Source organism: Ochotona princeps, chromosome 23 (genome assembly GCF_030435755.1).
Source record: "Ochotona princeps isolate mOchPri1 chromosome 23, mOchPri1.hap1, whole genome shotgun sequence".
Classification (NCBI taxonomy): Eukaryota; Metazoa; Chordata; class Mammalia; order Lagomorpha; family Ochotonidae; genus Ochotona; species Ochotona princeps.
In genome coordinates, this window is record NC_080854.1 from 14,313,028 (window position 1) to 14,330,619 (window position 17,592).

At 41.0% G+C, this 17,592-nt stretch overlaps 1 protein-coding gene across 1 annotated transcript in view; it reads right to left on the reverse strand.

The window, feature by feature from the left end:
• Positions 1 to 17,592, reverse strand: part of ITGA1 (integrin subunit alpha 1) — a 92,199-nt gene that overhangs the window by 35,321 nt on the left and 39,286 nt on the right. Inside the window, exons 8-12 of the mRNA XM_004583792.3 lie at positions 11,882 to 12,047; positions 9,357 to 9,430; positions 8,239 to 8,383; positions 3,061 to 3,203; positions 366 to 509 (exon numbers count right to left, since the gene is read on the reverse strand). Coding sequence (XP_004583849.2) covers positions 366 to 509; positions 3,061 to 3,203; positions 8,239 to 8,383; positions 9,357 to 9,430; positions 11,882 to 12,047 — 672 coding nt within the window. The remainder of the gene's footprint in view (positions 1 to 365; positions 510 to 3,060; positions 3,204 to 8,238; positions 8,384 to 9,356; positions 9,431 to 11,881; positions 12,048 to 17,592) is intronic.

Here is a 17,592-nt window from a genome sequence, read left to right on the forward strand (position 1 = left end):
ACATGGAGAAAGTTCATTCTGTTCAAAAAACTTTCAGTGAGTGGCTAAGTAACGGTTTAGATGAATGGATGGGTTGCTGGCTGGTTCTGGTTGAATCTTGTGAATCCAGCTTTTTGCCAGTGCAGATCCTGGGAAGCATGCTAGATGAGCTCCCGCATCAGAATGCTGCATTGAATGCCCAGCTCTCTACAGCAGCTGGGTTGCTGTTCTACTAATGTTTGCATTTATGGAGTACATGTGGGTTAGATAGGACCTGGAAGTTTTATTTGTTATTTCAAACAGAGAAAAGTTAACAACTGCTTATTCAAACATGAAGAAAAGAGAGAGATTTCTAGTTTTTTTTTGCCCAGCTCTGATAGCATTACCTGATTGACGGCATACACGTACACTTTTCCTTGTTCCTCCTTCTCTGTCCCCATGTACGTGGGAGCCCCGACCAGGAGCAGGTCAGTGTTGGAATCTTTGTCGATGTCAACTGTTGTTAGAACACTGCCAAAGTAGGAACCAATCTGGGGCACAAGACAAAACAAAGCCCAAGCGGACATCAGACATTCTCTTGGAAGGTACAAGCTACATTCCTGCTAGGTCCACCAACTGAGGACAGGGAGAGTTGGTACAGGAAAGAAACACAGAAACTGACATCACCCGAGAGATTCCATGCTAGAATATCATCAGCTGGTTCTCGAGCACCGAGCAGCTGCTACAACAGAATCTGTCACTCCACAGTCTCAAAAATGATTCCATGTAGGTTTCGCCTCAACTGCTCCTTCTTTCTGACAGATTAGTTCTGTAACACTCGAGTAACATTTGGAGAGAAAAATGAGTAGAGGCAACCTAGAATTATTTCGTATATGTTTAAACACACTAGTAGGAAGGACCTGAAACAAACACACATTATGAGGAGCCAAACTGGCCTGCAATATTGGGGGGCATATTTTATGTTAATGTCTTACAATATTGTCTATTCAACAAAATGACTAAGTCTTGCCCCAAACAGAGGGGTCTGTATCAGGAAAAGGCCAGAAAGGTACACTTCATTACCTAAATGAATGAATAAGATTTTCAAGTATTGATCTGTGTTTAATCTTGGATGCTCAGAATGATTCAAATACGAAACTTCTGGAACTGGCTTCTGTGTTTTAACTCTACCCTCCCCATTGTGCCCTTTCTTCACAGACTATTCTTTGTTCTGCATTTTTGCTGGCTTTCTTCCCTCTTCCTGTCCCCTGGGTCCTCTCTCATGTAGTTTTCTTCCCATTCTTTTACCCTAAATGACCAGTCCTTCCTACGTCTTATTACTACTGCACATTGCAGATTCCATTCCTTTCTCGGTCTCTGGTTCCACTTCCATGGACCCTGCTAGACATCTAGATAGGGCGAGATGGAAGTGACTTTTGATGACTTGTGAATATACTTTTCCCACAGACTTCTGAGCTTTAAAGATTTTGTTTTTTTAAGCTGATTATCTACAAACAGAAATAAAGCATAACATCTGGCTACCCAGGGCCTTCATACTGACTTGGCAATGGAAATCTTGAGCACCCAAGCTGCCTGGGGCCACAGTTCTGCTCACTTTCTAGGGCTGTATGCCAGGCAGCTTTACTTCACCTACTTGGCACCAGTAAATATTTGAACTTGTGCTTCCTATTTTAGCAAAAGTGTCTAAACTAAATACTATATAAAAAAAAAAACTTCCTGACTACTTCAACTGTTGCTGCTATAATCGAAGAAGCATTTTTCTCTCAGAGCCCCGAGTTTGTAGCCAAAATAATTAATGATTGAACTAATTCATGACATCCTCCTCAGCTTTCATGAGCAATTGCTCACAAAATTTTACATGTTCTTTTTTTGCAATTCCTAGAGTGATGATACCCCCAAAATGTCATCTAAAAATGCTTCATATTACTGTTGCCAAATCCCCCTCGTGTCTGTCATATGACTTTCTTTCTTGTTTTTATTGTAGCTATGTCATTACAGGATTCTCCTAACCTCATCCTTGATCTGCAACATTAGCCATGGTTTTGTTGTTGACAACTTTTCTGAGTGTAAACGTGAACCAAGACTTGATAAGGCCCTTTCACCCAATCTATGGGAATCTGACCTGTGGCAAACTCCATCTGTCCCCTGGGGAAACTGGTGAGGACAGGAGTTCAGCTGTATTGCTAAGCAACATTATCGGTAGCAGACATAATCTGATTGAAATCTGGCATTTAGGTTGTATGGAACTCTTCAGGAACTCCAAGGACTTCATAGCTCTGAGTACTTTCCAGAGGCAGGGGAGCCAGTGGGTTGGAATATTTAATGAATTTTGAGAAGAACCCCCTGGGAGAAGTACAGTGCAAAGTTAACCAGCTCACTGAAAAACCCTTGGAAAATGCACAAAATTATGAAAAGGGGACCAAAGTTTTCCAAGTTACCACAGATCAAAAATAACCAAACAAGCACACATGCACACACACACAGGTTTGCATATTGCATGTTTGCATACCTCATTATGGAACTACTTGTCATGTTTAACATCGTCTAATAGAAATCTCCCACTGGGACAAGTTACAATTTTCTATCGTCTGTAGAATGAAGTTCCAATTCTGGAGTTTGATATCCAAGAAGTCACACAACCAGTGTCAATGGCATTCCTCACTTTTCCTCTCTCAACATTCTTTCCTTCTTAACTCAGCCCACTCCATCTCTTATGAAGACTGCCTGCACCAATCAATTCTAACTTAAAATAATCTTTTCACCCTCTGAACGTGGTGTCTGTGCTACTCCCACTCCTATGCTTTTTAATGCTTTAGGCTTTCCTCCTCCACCCTCGTGTCTCGTGTCTCTTATCTTAAACATCCATATCCTTACCTGTTCAGGTAGACTCAACCTCACTTAACCGAAAGGGTTTTGATGTCCAAGATGCAGTTGCTGTACGTATGCCCAGAGAACCAACTGGGAACTTTCTTAACATACTGAATACAGGGACGATGCTTTTTAAAACAGTTTGCGATGACAGTCAGTAAATGTACTCAGAGAATGAAAGGATGAGTTTAAAACTACATTTTCCAAGTGTACCTGTTCTCCACTGAGTGTCTGGAGAATCTTGATGTCATCACCTTCCATCCTGTAGATGACCACCTGGCCCGTGTGATTGTACCGAGGCTGTCCGGCGATGTACAGCACGTCTCCGGGGACAGTGGCGGAGTTCACTGTGTAACCTAGCAACAGAGATGCCCAATTTACTGACACTCTCCATGTAAAAAGCTAAGAATCATTTTAAATGATTGGGGGATATATATATATATATATATATATATTTTTAACATGATCTTTTTGTGAAAATGGCTTTTCTTTTTAACACACAAAAGAATTTGCTTGGGCAGATGCTTTATTTATTTATTTATTTATTTACTTATTTTGGAAAGGCAAATATACAGAGGAGGAGAGACAGAGAGAAAGATCTTCCGTCCATTGAGTCATTCCCCAAGTGGCCGTAATGGCCGGAACTAAGTCAATCAAAAACCAGGAGCCTGGAGCCTCTTCCCGGTCTCCCACACCGGTGAAAGGTCCCAAGGCTTTGGGTTGTCCTTGAGTGCTTTCCCAAACTGCAAGCAGGGAGCTGGATGGGAAGCGAGGCTGCCAGAATTAGAACCTGTGCCCATATGGGATTGCGACCTGTTCAATCTTCAGCTACTTCAGCTGCTAGGTTACCGTGCCGGGCCCCTTTGTAGAAGTTTTTATTGTTCACTCTGATTACTCACCATGACTGCTTTGTTCTGAGAAGGTATTTTTCCTAACTTCATTTTCTTATTGTTCAAATACACAAATAATATGACAACAATGCAATAAAATGAAAGTGCACAAAAACTCTCACAACCCCAATTGATCCCTAGGCAATAAATCATGGAAATTTCTTTCCACTGTGCGTGTCTGTGCTATAGAAATTAATAATTTTGCGAAGTTGGGCTCATATAAAATGTGAGCTTTTTCTGTGTTAGTCACTAGGTCTTAAAACTGTAATTTTAAATATTTAAAGATGAGTTATTTGAGATAAAGCACAAAAGCATTGCATTTATACCACAAGACCACTCTCCAAGGAAATACTAGAATTTAAGTATGAAAATGTATTTTGGTATTATAATTAAACCTACAAAGCTATTTTGTGCACTGAAATGTTTTTCTTTCTGAATTATTTGACTAAATTTCAAGGAATTTGTCATTAGATCAAATTTTTAATGGTTCTTACAGTGTCCAGCAAATAGTTTCCAGATCATTTGTACTAATTTATTCTACAATCAGCCATATGAGGGATGAAAAGCTTCATCAACTTCTCCCAGGCATAGTGTATCATTATGATTATTTAACTTCATGGTTGCCTTAACAGGAGTTGAATGTTGTCTGATCACTGTACCTTGCTGTGATATTCGTTTGCATGTATCTGGTTAGTTGTGACCCTAAACAGTTTCACATGTTTCACTGGGAGTTTATGCTCTTTAAATTTTGAAGTTGTATCTATCCCTTTCTTCCCTGGCCTTGCGTTTGCTCTTCTTTTGCATACATTTTAGGATGGATTTTTCCAGTTTCTTTGATCACCTTTTTCTTCTGTAGGATCTCCTCCAGTTTAGGAGCAACGTGTGCCATTTTACTGGGGAAGCGCTCATGAGACAAGCAGAGCCGATGTACAGGTCAGCGGAATGATGAACTCTGTGCCTGTGCAGAAGGGGCACTTGGCTCACCTGGGTGTTCTCCACGATTGAGTGTGCACAAGTTTCCGTGCATTTGACACTAGTTTCTGCAATTTTGGGCATGCTCAGCAAAAATTCCAACACTCTCTATAGATGAACAACCTTCTGTTTTAGTGCCCACCATTTAGCCCAGGGCATACCTGCCAATGCTATCACTCAAACAGCATGACACACGATGCTATTGTGATGCTACCTGTGAGATACGTGGTGGCTTTCTGCCTACATGCTACACCTGACGTTTTCTTGGATGTTCTTAAAGTGAATATGATTTGAATCTCTCAATCTTGATGGTTTTGTGGGTTTTTCTGGCTTAACTGATGAGCCAAGGATTTTCTAATATCACTTCAGGCCATTTACAAGAAGAGGTTTTATTGTGTCTGTAAGACATATTATTATTTTTGAGTGAAGAATGAGATACTTTCTTTGTGTCCTTAAGGATAGACCGAAATTAATGAATAAATAGTACCACATGAAGATTTTAGCTCTACAGAAGGAAAAGGTATCCTAATACCCACTCCTGTTCATGCATGGAGCAGAAGGCAAATGATATTTTGTTGAAATACCATAGTATAGTATTTAATGTTGAGAAAAAGATCAAATTGGTCATTCATTTATTGATTATGTTACTATAAGATAACAGTTTTATTTTTTCAAGTATTTTGAGAAGAAACATAAGCTTCCGTAGAAAAACATGCTAACTCTAACAAGTGCCAAAAAAATCAGTTCATTAGGCAAAGTATATTTTATATTCTCCTATTCTAATTTCCTCATCTTCTTTTAAGATTTTTATATATAATGGAATGAAAAATACCCTTTCTCAAATAAGTAATATATTCTATTTTTGTAGTACTAATCATATTAGTGCCTTAAGAAGAAAAAGATTGGGGATGTCATGTTTATACATGCATAAAGTGAAGAAGAAGGAAGTATAAAACAAAAGCTGTTTTCTTTCAGAACACTTCATTGAGAAATACAAAGAGAAGGAGATGGGGGTGTTAGTATGTACAAGTCATTACACAAATCTTTTGAAACCCCATCCTCTCTCTCTCTGCTTCCTTCACTCCCACCCTCTTTTCTTCTTATTTTTCTTTTTAAAGTTTACAATTACATATGGAATGTAGTTATCTTTTGGAAATAAGCAAATTGAGGGTATGGGAAGCAGGGTGGGTTTAAGCCATAGCCAAGGACACAGTCAGAAAAAGCAACCTGCAAACCCAATCTGTTTCGTCGCAGAGCTATCTCCGCATGCACGGCCAGGGCCACAATCGCTCCAAATTCTACCGTTTTTCTTGGTAAAAAAGGATCAGCAGGTTTTAATTTTTATTGATGTATTATGTTCTATTGAGTATATTTACCATTCCCTTAACTAACCTTGCTTTCAAAATACATTCATTTACTTCTCTGAAAGGTAGAGACAGAGGGAGAGATCTTTCATCTGCTAGTTTGCTGTCCAAATATTTGCAACAGCTGGGTTGAGCAAATGATGCTAGGACTTGAATCCAGGGAGTCTGATGGGGATGCAATGTTCCAAACAGTAACTTCACCTCTGTGCCAAATGCTGGCCCTAACTGTCTGTGTCCTGGCAATTTAGGATGATGCTATTTCCTCAAGGTAATTTAAGTCATTGTTGTTTTGGAATTCCCATCGACATGATTTTTTTCTTCAGGAAATAAAATAGATGGATAAATATATTTTGAACATTTTCATGGCTCTGTAAACACATTTTTAGAAGCCTTTCATGAGGAGCTATACTAATTTAAATGCAAATAGAATGAACAATTTTCATTAGTTTTTGAATGATCCCTTATATCAGCATAAATACCCTGTAACTACTATTTGTAGGATACAAAGAATCCTCAGGTTAAGCTGATTCTTTTTTTTCTAAAGATTTATTTTTTATTGCAAAAATATATTTTTATAAAAAAATAGAGAGGAGAGACAGAGAGGAAGATCTTCCATCCACTGATTCACTCCCCATGTGACTGCAATGGCCAGAGCTGTACTGATCCAAAGCCAGGAGACAGAAGCTTCTTCTGGGTCTCCCATACGGGTGCAGGGTCCCAAGGCTTTGGGCCATTCTCAACTGCTTTCCCAGGCCACAAGCAGGGAGCTGGATGGGAAGTGGGGCTGCCAGGATTAGAACGTTTGTCCTTATGGGATCCCGGTGCGTGCAAGGCGAGAACTTTGGGTGTTAGGCCACCACACTGGGTCCTAAACTGGTTCTTAATGCCAAGGTATCTCCCATGAAATGGTGTCATAGAACTGTAAAGTATGAAGAACTCCTAGAAGGCAATCTAATCTAACCTCTTGCTCTCTTCGTGGGCATGCTTATATCATAGTATATGTCAAGCTGATAGCAACTGCTTCATTATTGCCTCTCATCTGATAAAGTAAGCTCCATCAACACAGGAATCGATCTCCTTCAGTCATCTGAAACCGTACAACTCGTTTTTCTTAAATCCTGCTGCTTTTACAGCTCTGACAGATGTCCTTGAATAAGGAAGTGTGTGAGGTATGATACATGTGCTTTGCCAAACAATAACTTTAGAGAGAGAGAGAAGCTTCCAGGGAAGCAAGATCTCAGCTATGATATGCTAGCAAGCCAAATATTTCAAATATACTTCAAAATTTCTGCTTTTTTTTCTTAACTACTGCTTACACAGCACTAGGAACAATGTGTGAGGAAAAAGAGGAATTAAATCATATTTGTTGAGTAATTAAGAGGCAGGATAACACACTGTGAGTTTCCATTCTAAGCCTCTGAACCTTCTTATTGAGATCATCTCTGGTAATAGGAGAGCCTGCTGCCATCCCCTAGGCACACCCCAACCTGGCAGAGAATTGTAGCACCAGAAACACACCTCCTTATTTCTGGCAAGGCTTTAGGAAACCAGATGATATTACATTGTTGGATCAAAGCCCAACAACTTACCTAATTGTGAATGGAGATATAAAAGAAGCCATATGACAAAATTCACCACCCATAAAAGAATTAATGATAGAAGATACTTAACAGTATTAAATTGGGAGTCTAATCCTTAGGAGTAGACTAAAGGCTTGTATTTCTGCTCTGATGTTCTCTCCCCACCCCAGGTTCACAGATCCTTTAGTTAAAATGGATATCAGACACAGGGGGACTTCAGAAAGCACACATTTCAATCTCATTGCTTAAAATAGGTAGCCCCACCACAAAAGAATGACCTTCACTTAATGCTATACTAAGGCTGCTCTGTGCTTCTATAAAGTACATAACTGTTACAAATGATTTTTGTTCCATGGGGGTAAACCATCTCCACCTGCACAGCCAGTGTCACAACCACTCCAAATCCTTGTTAAAAAAGGAACAACAGGTTTTATTTTTATTAATGTGTAATGTTCTATTAAGTGTATTTACCATTAACTATTCTTTAAATACATATTCATTTATTGAACATAAAAACACAATTAAATAATACTAAAGATTAAAAAAATTAAAAATAGCCTCCTTCCAATTACATCCATATCTTACCTAAATAAGAAGCAAGAGGTTCGTTCTTTTCAGTAGACTTGACATTGAAGGTTGTATTTTGAGGGATTATCATTTGATTAGCTTTCTGCATGACGACTGTTCCATTCCAATCATAGGCTCCTACTGCTCCAAGCATGATCCAGTCCTTACAGAGGAAGCCATGATATTGAATGAAAGATAGCAAGAGTGAACATTTATACAGCAACAACAACATGACAGGTATTGTTCAAAGTGTGTAACATTTATTGACTCACACAATTCCCATATTAGCCCTAAATACTAGATATTATTATTTTGTTAAAGATTTATATATTTTTATTGGAAAGGCAGATTTACAGAGAGAAGGAGAGAGAGAGAAAGACCCTCCGTCTGCTGCCCCACTCCCCAAGTGGCCACAACGGCTAGAACCCAGCCGATCTGCAGCCAGGAGTCAGAGGCTTCTTCTGGGTCTCCCATGTGGGTGCAGGATCCCAAAGCTATGGGATGTCCTCTACTTTCCCAGGGAGCTGGAAGGGAACTGGGGCAGCTAAGGCATGAACCGGTGCCAATATGGGATCTCGTCACATGCAAGGCAAGTATTTAGCCACTAGGCCATCACACTGGACCCTAGATATTATAATTACTATCCTTATTTTACAGAAAAAGAAATGGATGCACAGTATTTATCTTCCCCAAGGTTATACTGTGCAATTGTACATGGAAACACCAGGTACATGGTCTATGATGCTATTTAATCCGTCAACTGCAAATGATAATGTTTTTGCATCTTACTTTTTCTGTCTTTAAACACAGAATTCTAGCAAGATCCTTGAATGCTCTGACACTGAGGAAAGATGTATCCTATATTTTTTGTAAATATACTCAGTATATTATTCAGCCAAATACATAATTACATAAGGCAAGGTTGAATTGGTGTGATTGATAATTATTAATTTAATGTAGTAAGATGTTTGAGATGGTCTGTTTTCCTAGTAAGAAGTTTGTGGCATGCCATCCTCCTGTTCATATTACAAAAATGTCATCATAACTGCCCAAACTATGAGCCTAGCGTATGGCTGTTTTATAAGTGGGAAAATTTTGCAAGAAAATATCATTTTCTTTTTTTAAAAATCACATACCTGTGAATAATGAGCACTGAAGCCAGTCTGAGACATTTCCATTTCAAATGAGGCTGCTGACTGGTCAGCTGTAGCTGCAATAGGAAAAATACCACAGTAATCAGCTCACAATGGTTTCAAGTGCACTGTTGAACTGTGGGACACACACAGTGACCTGGTAGAGTCTGGGGTCTCGCTAACCTGAACTTCTACCATCATAGGGCACAATCAGCCATATATTTCTAAGGCCAAAAGTCCTAAGGAGGGCTGAGTTGATGAGAAGTTTAGAGGAAGGGTCCTGTCTTGGATTTCTGCTCATTAGTTTCCCAATCCTGTGAGAAATGAGAAATCTCCATTCTTATCCTGCTGCATGCTCTGAGTCTCTGAGTCCCAAGGGTCCACAGGGATGAAGGTAGAGCCCACAGTAGTAGGAAACCTCTGTTGTATACCCTTGTTTTAGAAACCCTGCTGAAACCTTGGGTTAACCCTATTTGATGTGTTACAGGGCTGAAAAAATTCCATTCATGTTGTGTTTCTGAACTATGCAGTCCCACTCATACTTTGGGCCCTAGATCTCTCAGAATGTTTGAGACGGGTTAGGAGTCCATGTGTTCTGATTGTTGCCTTTGGGCATGACACACAGATGAGGAGTGGGTGTCTTGACAGGGGGTGGATCTGTTCTCATACTATTTAATCATGTATTTCTTAAAGTTTCTTAACCCATTTCGAAACTCTGTATTGAAATACAGAGATAATCCAGAGCATTCTATGGAAGTGCGCAATTCTCAAACTATTCTCAAAATAATCATGAACCCAAAGCCACAATTTCCTGAGGGAACTGTGAGAATGTTGATTTACTTGCTTCCAGTGGGGAGTTACTGATTTATTTGGCCTTGAGGATAAAGTTAAAAATAATACATAATTTTAAGAAAGTCGGCCAGTTTTTTCATTGAGGCATGTGAATAATCACATTTGTGCAATTAAACTTACTTGCTAGTTCTCTACCAGCCTAAAAATCTGAACAAATACATTGATAGTTTATAGAACTAAATAAAATGGAGCATCAATCAAGAATTCAAAGAGGTCATTTTAAACTCTTGCATCAATTACCTGTAATTTAAAAGACTAAGATGCATTTTAAGCCTGCATATTTTAAACGGTGTATTTATTTAAATTGGAAAGATTTGCAGAGAGAAGGAGAAACAGAGAGAAAGATTCTTTCATCCACTTGCTCACTCCCCAAGTGGCTGCAATGGCTGGAGATGTACTGACCCGAAGCCAGGAGCCAGAAGTTTCTTCAAGGTCTCCCATGTGGGTGCAGGGTCCCGAGGCCTTGGCTCACCCTACACTGCTTTCTCAGTCCACAAGCAGGGAGACTGATGGGCAGCAGAGCAGCAGGACACACACCAGTACCCACTGGATCCTGGCCCACTGAGCCAACAGGCCAGGCTCAGGCTAGAGTTTCGTTTAGTTTCTAGACTTTCAAATCTAAGTCTTAGCACAAGGTTCAGTATGAAGGAGGTACTGAGTAAAATTTTGAAAGAGATTACTTTTCTTTCATTTCTGTGCATTTCACTGTGCAGTCATCTGGCCTGTGGGTGTCCAGTCTTTCTTCAGTCATACCTCTTTTCCATTTCAGCTGCTTAGCAGTCAGGTGACAGCAGGAAGATGGAGAAGGCGCTGCTAGTTTTATATTTTCAAAAAGTAGAAGTGACAATCTTTTAGCTTGTTTTCTCAAGGGCAGAATCAGTATGACTTAAATGCTGCTTAAAGGGCAAAATATTTCTTCTATGAGTTCCAAGTTGGAGCAAAGGGGAGTGTTCTCTGAGACTCCAACTCACCGAAGAACATGAAGAATGAGGCTTTGCCAGCTGCCCTGGCATAAGAGTTTTGAAGATCTTTAGCCAGGAAGGATCCAGTTTCAAAATTTTTAATTTGTTATTTAACATCCATAATCTAAGGCACAGGAGGATTCATTATCCTCAACAGTCATTTTTGAAAAATCTACCAAGAAGTGACATGATTTAGACACATACATTGAATGGAAGTTTCACTCCCAAAGGATTTAAGCAGAATTCCATGAAGTCTTCTCAAATGGGAAAGAAGTTAAAAAAAAAAGTTGGGCAGGGGGGAGGTGGGGAAGTAAATGAATAAGAAAGTTATTGCATAGGAACACTCTCATAGCAATGCCAAATGTAATAAAGAAACAAAGAAAAACAAATGAGCTAGTGTCTGCAGACTGAAGCTGTGTCAGAGAAAAGGACCTTTTTGATCTCAAATGCCCGTTGGACCATCGTCTCCATCTGTTCTCAGAGCTCTCGGACCCGTGTGCTGGAGTACACGTACAGCAAGGGCTGCCAGCAGACACGGTGCTGTGTGAGACAGCCGTTTCAGTGACCCACTTACATACAAGGGAGTAGTTCACGCTGCCTAATGTACACAGTGGAATTGTATCTGCGATGTGCCAGGAATAAGCACTAATCACCCGTTGTCTTGAGTCTGAATTTACAGCGAGGACAGGCAGGATGAGAGAAGCAGCCATTTACCTTCCAGGGCAAATATTCTTTCTCCCAGAGCTTTTACGATAGTGACAAGGGCCAATTCATCGGAGACGTTGAAGAAATGATTTTCAGTCGGTTCACTTGCAATGGATTTTATTTCTTCCACAAATTTTTCAGTACTTAAATTTCCTCGATTATAACTGCCAAGAATCTAAGAAAGAAACAAAAATGCCACGGATATGTTATAAAATCCTGGAATTTAGATAAGGCTCTCAAACAAATAAGTGCTGTCAGCAAATGAGGGAATGCACAATGCAGTTTGGATGTGTTTCCATATTTGGGGAGCCAGGAATTTTCAGAAGATATGGAAGTCTAGTATGGACCATTATGCAAGCATTACATTTCACGCAGGATGATACGGAGGGAACTCTTGTATTTGAAACTTTCCGCCTGCATTCCTGTGGCCCTGTTTGAAGCAGCTGCATCACTGAAATGTGCCAGCTCAAAATAACATTACAGTTCAAAATGCCTCTGATGCTCTTCCAGCTGTGACATGACCAGCTGCTGGGAAAGTCCGTGTTTTGATCTTAGATGGGAAGTTCTTCCTAAAAGTCATGGATATAGAGACAGTTCAAACACACACAGACACACACACACACTTTATAACAATTTTTGAATTGGTTAATTTGAAAAGCAGAGAGACAGAGAAATGAAACAGAGCCTCCACACATATATAAATGTGACCTAATTCTTTTTTTAAAACTACACAGTTCTGTAGGCATTAAGGAGAAAAGAAAAATAATTTGCACCACAATTTATTTCTCTTTATGAAAAGATTCAGTATGTTCTTATATTTGCCTAAAGGTATCTTTGGGAGTTTTTTTTTTTTAGCAAAGAAAACAAAACTTCCTTAATAAAAAGTTTAATTTTTAATTTCAGTATTACTTTAAGGTTATTACTTTAAGGTTATTACTTTGGTTTTTAATTTTTTTAATGTTCATGGAAACTTTATTTCAATAAATATGAAAGCTGGAAACAATCCAAGTACTCATAAACAGAGGACAAATTGTTATATTCATATCTAATGGATGATGACAATTATGAAGGAATGGACACCAAGTTAAAAATATGGATAATCATTCAGTGAGTGAACGGCTCGCTGTGGAAGAGCACAAACTGAATGATTCCACTCACCGGAAATTCAGGAATGGACAACTCAAGGAAGCCCTGGTGCTGTAAGTCACATCAGTGGGTGGAAAAGAGGAATGTGTGTTTAACACGTGAAGAAGCTTCCTAAGACTAGTAGCACTGTTCCGTATCTTGATGGAAAGTTAATTGTATGAACATCTACAATTCTTAAAAGTCATCATTGCTGTTCACTTTGCACACACTTTTCCTGTTGAAATTTTGCATTTCATTGCATGTAAATGTGACCTCAATTAAAAAAATGAATGGAAGACAGGGCTGGAAACAGAACCAACCCAGCAATTACAACCACCAGCTGATTGGGGTGATGAACTGTGCTGGGCCCTGTGCTTGCTAGTACATACAAGAATCTGGTCTGGGAACAACTCAGACATAGTCTCTTTGGGGATCTCCCCAATCGAACTGCCGGACTCTGAACCCTAACCATGAAAAGACAGAGGACAGAAGTAGTCAATCAACCATCTCAGCTATATGTTGGCAGTGAAAAACTGGGCAAATGGAGACTCCAAGATGGACTACATCAATCAGTGGATTCTTCAACGACCTCATCATGCTTGGAGCGGCGAGATTGGAAGCAATTCATAACGGTTGAACTATCAAGACCACTTGAGCAGGACCCTTGGAGCATGCCCCACATCTGGGACTTGGGGTGGGTGGGAAACTGGTTTCTCCCTTAAAATCCCCTTTTACATCAGATATATGAAGGAAACAATAAAAAAATACATAAATTTTTTTAAAAAGAAAAAAATGAATGAACTATTTGACTGTACAATAATATGGATAAATCTCAACAATATAGTTACATTTAAAGAGTTCCGAGCTGCTCTATACAAACTAAATACCTTTCATATAAAGTTAACAACAATAAAGCACTTGCTAAAAATTTCATGTGTGTAAATTTGTCAAAACATTATATTCTAAGAAAGACAGCACAGGATGATAAGCAGATAATCTCATCTGGCAGTTAGCCAGAAGGAGAAAGAAAGACAGGTGTTGAATGTGGTCGGCAATGGCTGACCACAGACTAGCGCTCACTCTTGTTTTGGGTGAGATACTTATAGCCCTATTAAAACAATACAGGGTTACAAACACAGACACAAATCAAGTGGGCCATACTCTGACAAATGGTGACAATGGAGCTTGGACAAAGGATCATCACTGATTCATGCTATACTCCTGGAAGTCAAAAACTACTGAGCTACTGATGATGATTGAGATTTGCCTCCATGAAGAGGAGAATGTGCCCTGCAGTGACCATGAAGATATGAGCACTTTCTGGCTTCACATCATTGAAAAGAGTGAGGTGTATAGGGTGCCTTCAAGGTACTGTTGCAAAACAGACCTTAAACGTCCTTCCCTCATGGCTCTGTATTGTGGACTGGGAGACTAAACACCCCTAGCCTGCACCCACCCCCATCTCCTCAGAGTCTCTGTCTCCTCAAAGCTATATAAATATTTCCCCTCTGCATTATGACTGTGTATATATTTAAAGTTAGGTTTAGATGCTGTAGTTTTAAAAAAGTATTACTTGTTTTTTTTATTACGAAGGATACAGATTTTCACTTATAGAATTAGAACAGAACTAACATTACTGCTGGTGCTGCTGCTGCTGATCTATAACAGAACACAGACAAAGGTTTACTGTCATGGCTGAATGACTACAATGTACACTAAACGCAAATGTCAGAAAATCAGTCGTGCACCATCTTCAGAGGCAGGCAATGCAAATGTTGCACTGTCCTTACTTGACAAAAGGTGGGAGCATATTTATTCTGGACATTTTCCTTAGAGAAGGCCTTCATCCCTCCTCCTGGGGAACACCATTGTGCAGACTAGAGGAAATGCCATATTAATGCCAGAGGACTTAAGGCAGCTTCACCCTAGAGCTGGCTGTCAAGGAGCTGGCACAGCATTTCAGAAGCTTTTTAAAAAACTATTTTTGTGCTTATTCTCCACTAGAATGTCCAGAAGTACCGTATAGAAGTCTGAACCAACAACTTGTAAATCCCACCACAAAACAGAAGCTTAATTCTTGTCTACTTTGTTGAAAAGCAAGTGCCAGACATTGGAAGCTATTGACCTTTGACAAAAGAAGACTGACACTTTTTTCCTACTTTACCTAAACCCCACTTTAGCTAAGCCTTCAGGAATGGAAAAGATAGTAGAGAGCTGTCCAGAGGGGGAAGGGAAACCCAACGGCCGCTGCCTTCACTACACTGAACAAATCCCCTCTTAGCTGAAAACAATCGAGTGTCTTGCCACATCTGGAACAACTAGGACCCAAAGGAAACACGGAAAGCAGGAGAGGCTCTCCAAACTTCAGGAGAAACTTTTTATCTGCAATATTCTTCCCTGGTGGCATTTCTGGCTCCTTTTTGTCAACAATTTTTATACTGGTGCATTTCCTTTATATTCAGACAGATTCTTTTTTTTTTTAATTTTATTTTATTGTATTGTTCTTGACAATCTTTACATAGTTAATTGCGGTTAAAAAAAAGTTCAGGGGGTATAGGGAAGTGGGTAATACTATTATGTCCATATTGTTTCCATCATGTATCTGAGGTAAAGGGGGATATTGAGGGAGAAGCCCCACCCGGTTTCCCGCCCACCCCAAGTCCCGGATGTGGGGCATGCTCTGAGATATGTGCTCAAGTGGTTTTAATAGTTCTCCAGTTATGAATCACTGCCAGTTGCGCTTGATGAGGTCGTCCACTGATTGATATGGTCCATCATAAAGTCTCCGTTTGCCCCATATTTCGCTGCCAACATATAGCTGAGATGAATGATTGACCTGTTCTGTCTTCTGTCTTTTCTTGGTTAGAGTTCTGAGTCCAGCAGTTCAATTGGGGAGATCTCCAAAGAAACCTTGAGGTATTCCCAGACCAGATTCTTGTATGTTCTAGCAAGCACAGGGCCCGGCATAGTCCATCACCCCAATCAGCTGGTGGTTGCAATTGCTGGGTTGGTTCTGTTTTCAGTCCCGAGTTGCACTGGAACCAATGGGTGTTGCAGTCCAGTCTGGTTCTGCCCAGCACATACTCGGCCCTTATATCAACCAGTGGGAGCTGCAGCCTAGTTGGGGCGACCCACAATAACCCCCATCAGGCCCACCCCCTACCGTGGTTTGCCAGTATGTGTAGCAGTAGACCAGTCTGTCCCCCATCCCATTTGGCTCTTGTACTTGTCAATGGGTATTAAAGCTTAGTTCCATCTAACCAACTCAACCATCCAGCCCTCACGGATGTTGTTGAGTGCCTCTCTGTCTAGCCACCTCAGCCCCCATCCTAGTTTTCATGCCCTCCCACAGGACTAGTGACCCAAGAAGGGGGAACCCACTTTTTCCCTCCCAGGTCTCTCTCAGTCCCGGTTTATGCACTCTTTAGGTGGTTCTGTGATTTGACTTGACAGAATTAGTCCCCAGTGCCAGCTTCTGCAGCTGATGCTGCGGCCAAGCCCAAACATCCCTCGCCCACTCTAATTTATGCTTGCACCCACAGGAATAATCAGCCCAGCCTGGCTTTTCCCTGATCTAGTCCACATGCAGCGCACAGGTGTTGCAGCCTTGCTTAGTCTGGTCTGTCCCCATCCCAGCCCACGCTCTCCAGTGGGAGTAGCTGTCTGGCGAGGGGACCAGCCCCTTAATCCTCCTGCCAGCTCTGTCCCTCCCTTTCTGGATCTCTGGTGTGCTGGTTGGGTGCTGCAGTCAAATCCAGTACAGGCAACCTCACCCTGGCATTCCATAATGTGTACTGGTTTTGTCACAACCAAACCCGGCTCAACCCACACTCTGTTCTGGTGTTCGGATTTGACAGTGGATGACATGAACTGATTCAGCCTGGTCTGCCCCTGACCCATGCTGAATGTGTGCCAGTGGGAAACTTTCCATGGCCTATTCTGGGCTGTTTCCTATCATGCTTCTTGCGCTAACCTGCAGGGACTGTGTCCTGCCAGAGGAGTTGCCCAGGCTCCTCCATCAGAACCCCTCCCAATGCCAGATTTTGCGCATACCAGGGGGTCCTTGAGCCAACCCTACTCAGTTCACCTCATGTCCGAGCAGGAACAGTGGCTTTTCCTGGCTGGCTTTCACCCCATTCTGGTTCTTGTTGTTGGATGTTTCGGCCCAGCCATGGCTCGTCCATACCCACATACAGCTCACACATGGCTCAGTAGGGGGTTGAGACCCAGCCTAGTCAGTCCCACGTCTACCCTGGTTCTCCATGACACCAGACGGTGTTGGGATCTGAACCGGCCTGGTGCATCCAATCCCAGCCCACACTAGTGCCTCGGGTGACTACAACTGTTTCCTAGATAGAATGCAGCCCCCATTCCAGCACACGCGCCCCATGGTGGGAACCTCAACCCTGTTAGGGTGTCCAACTAGGGGAACTTGTATTTCCACAGGGTTCTTAATCCCTCGAAGCCCTCTGAGTCCCCAAGAATATTTCTAGTTTGTTCTTTAGATAACACAATATCTGGGACTGAAAACTCTTGATCTCTTGTCCCTGGTTTCTACTTAGAATATTCTGCAGTCACAATTGGGTTGACAAATT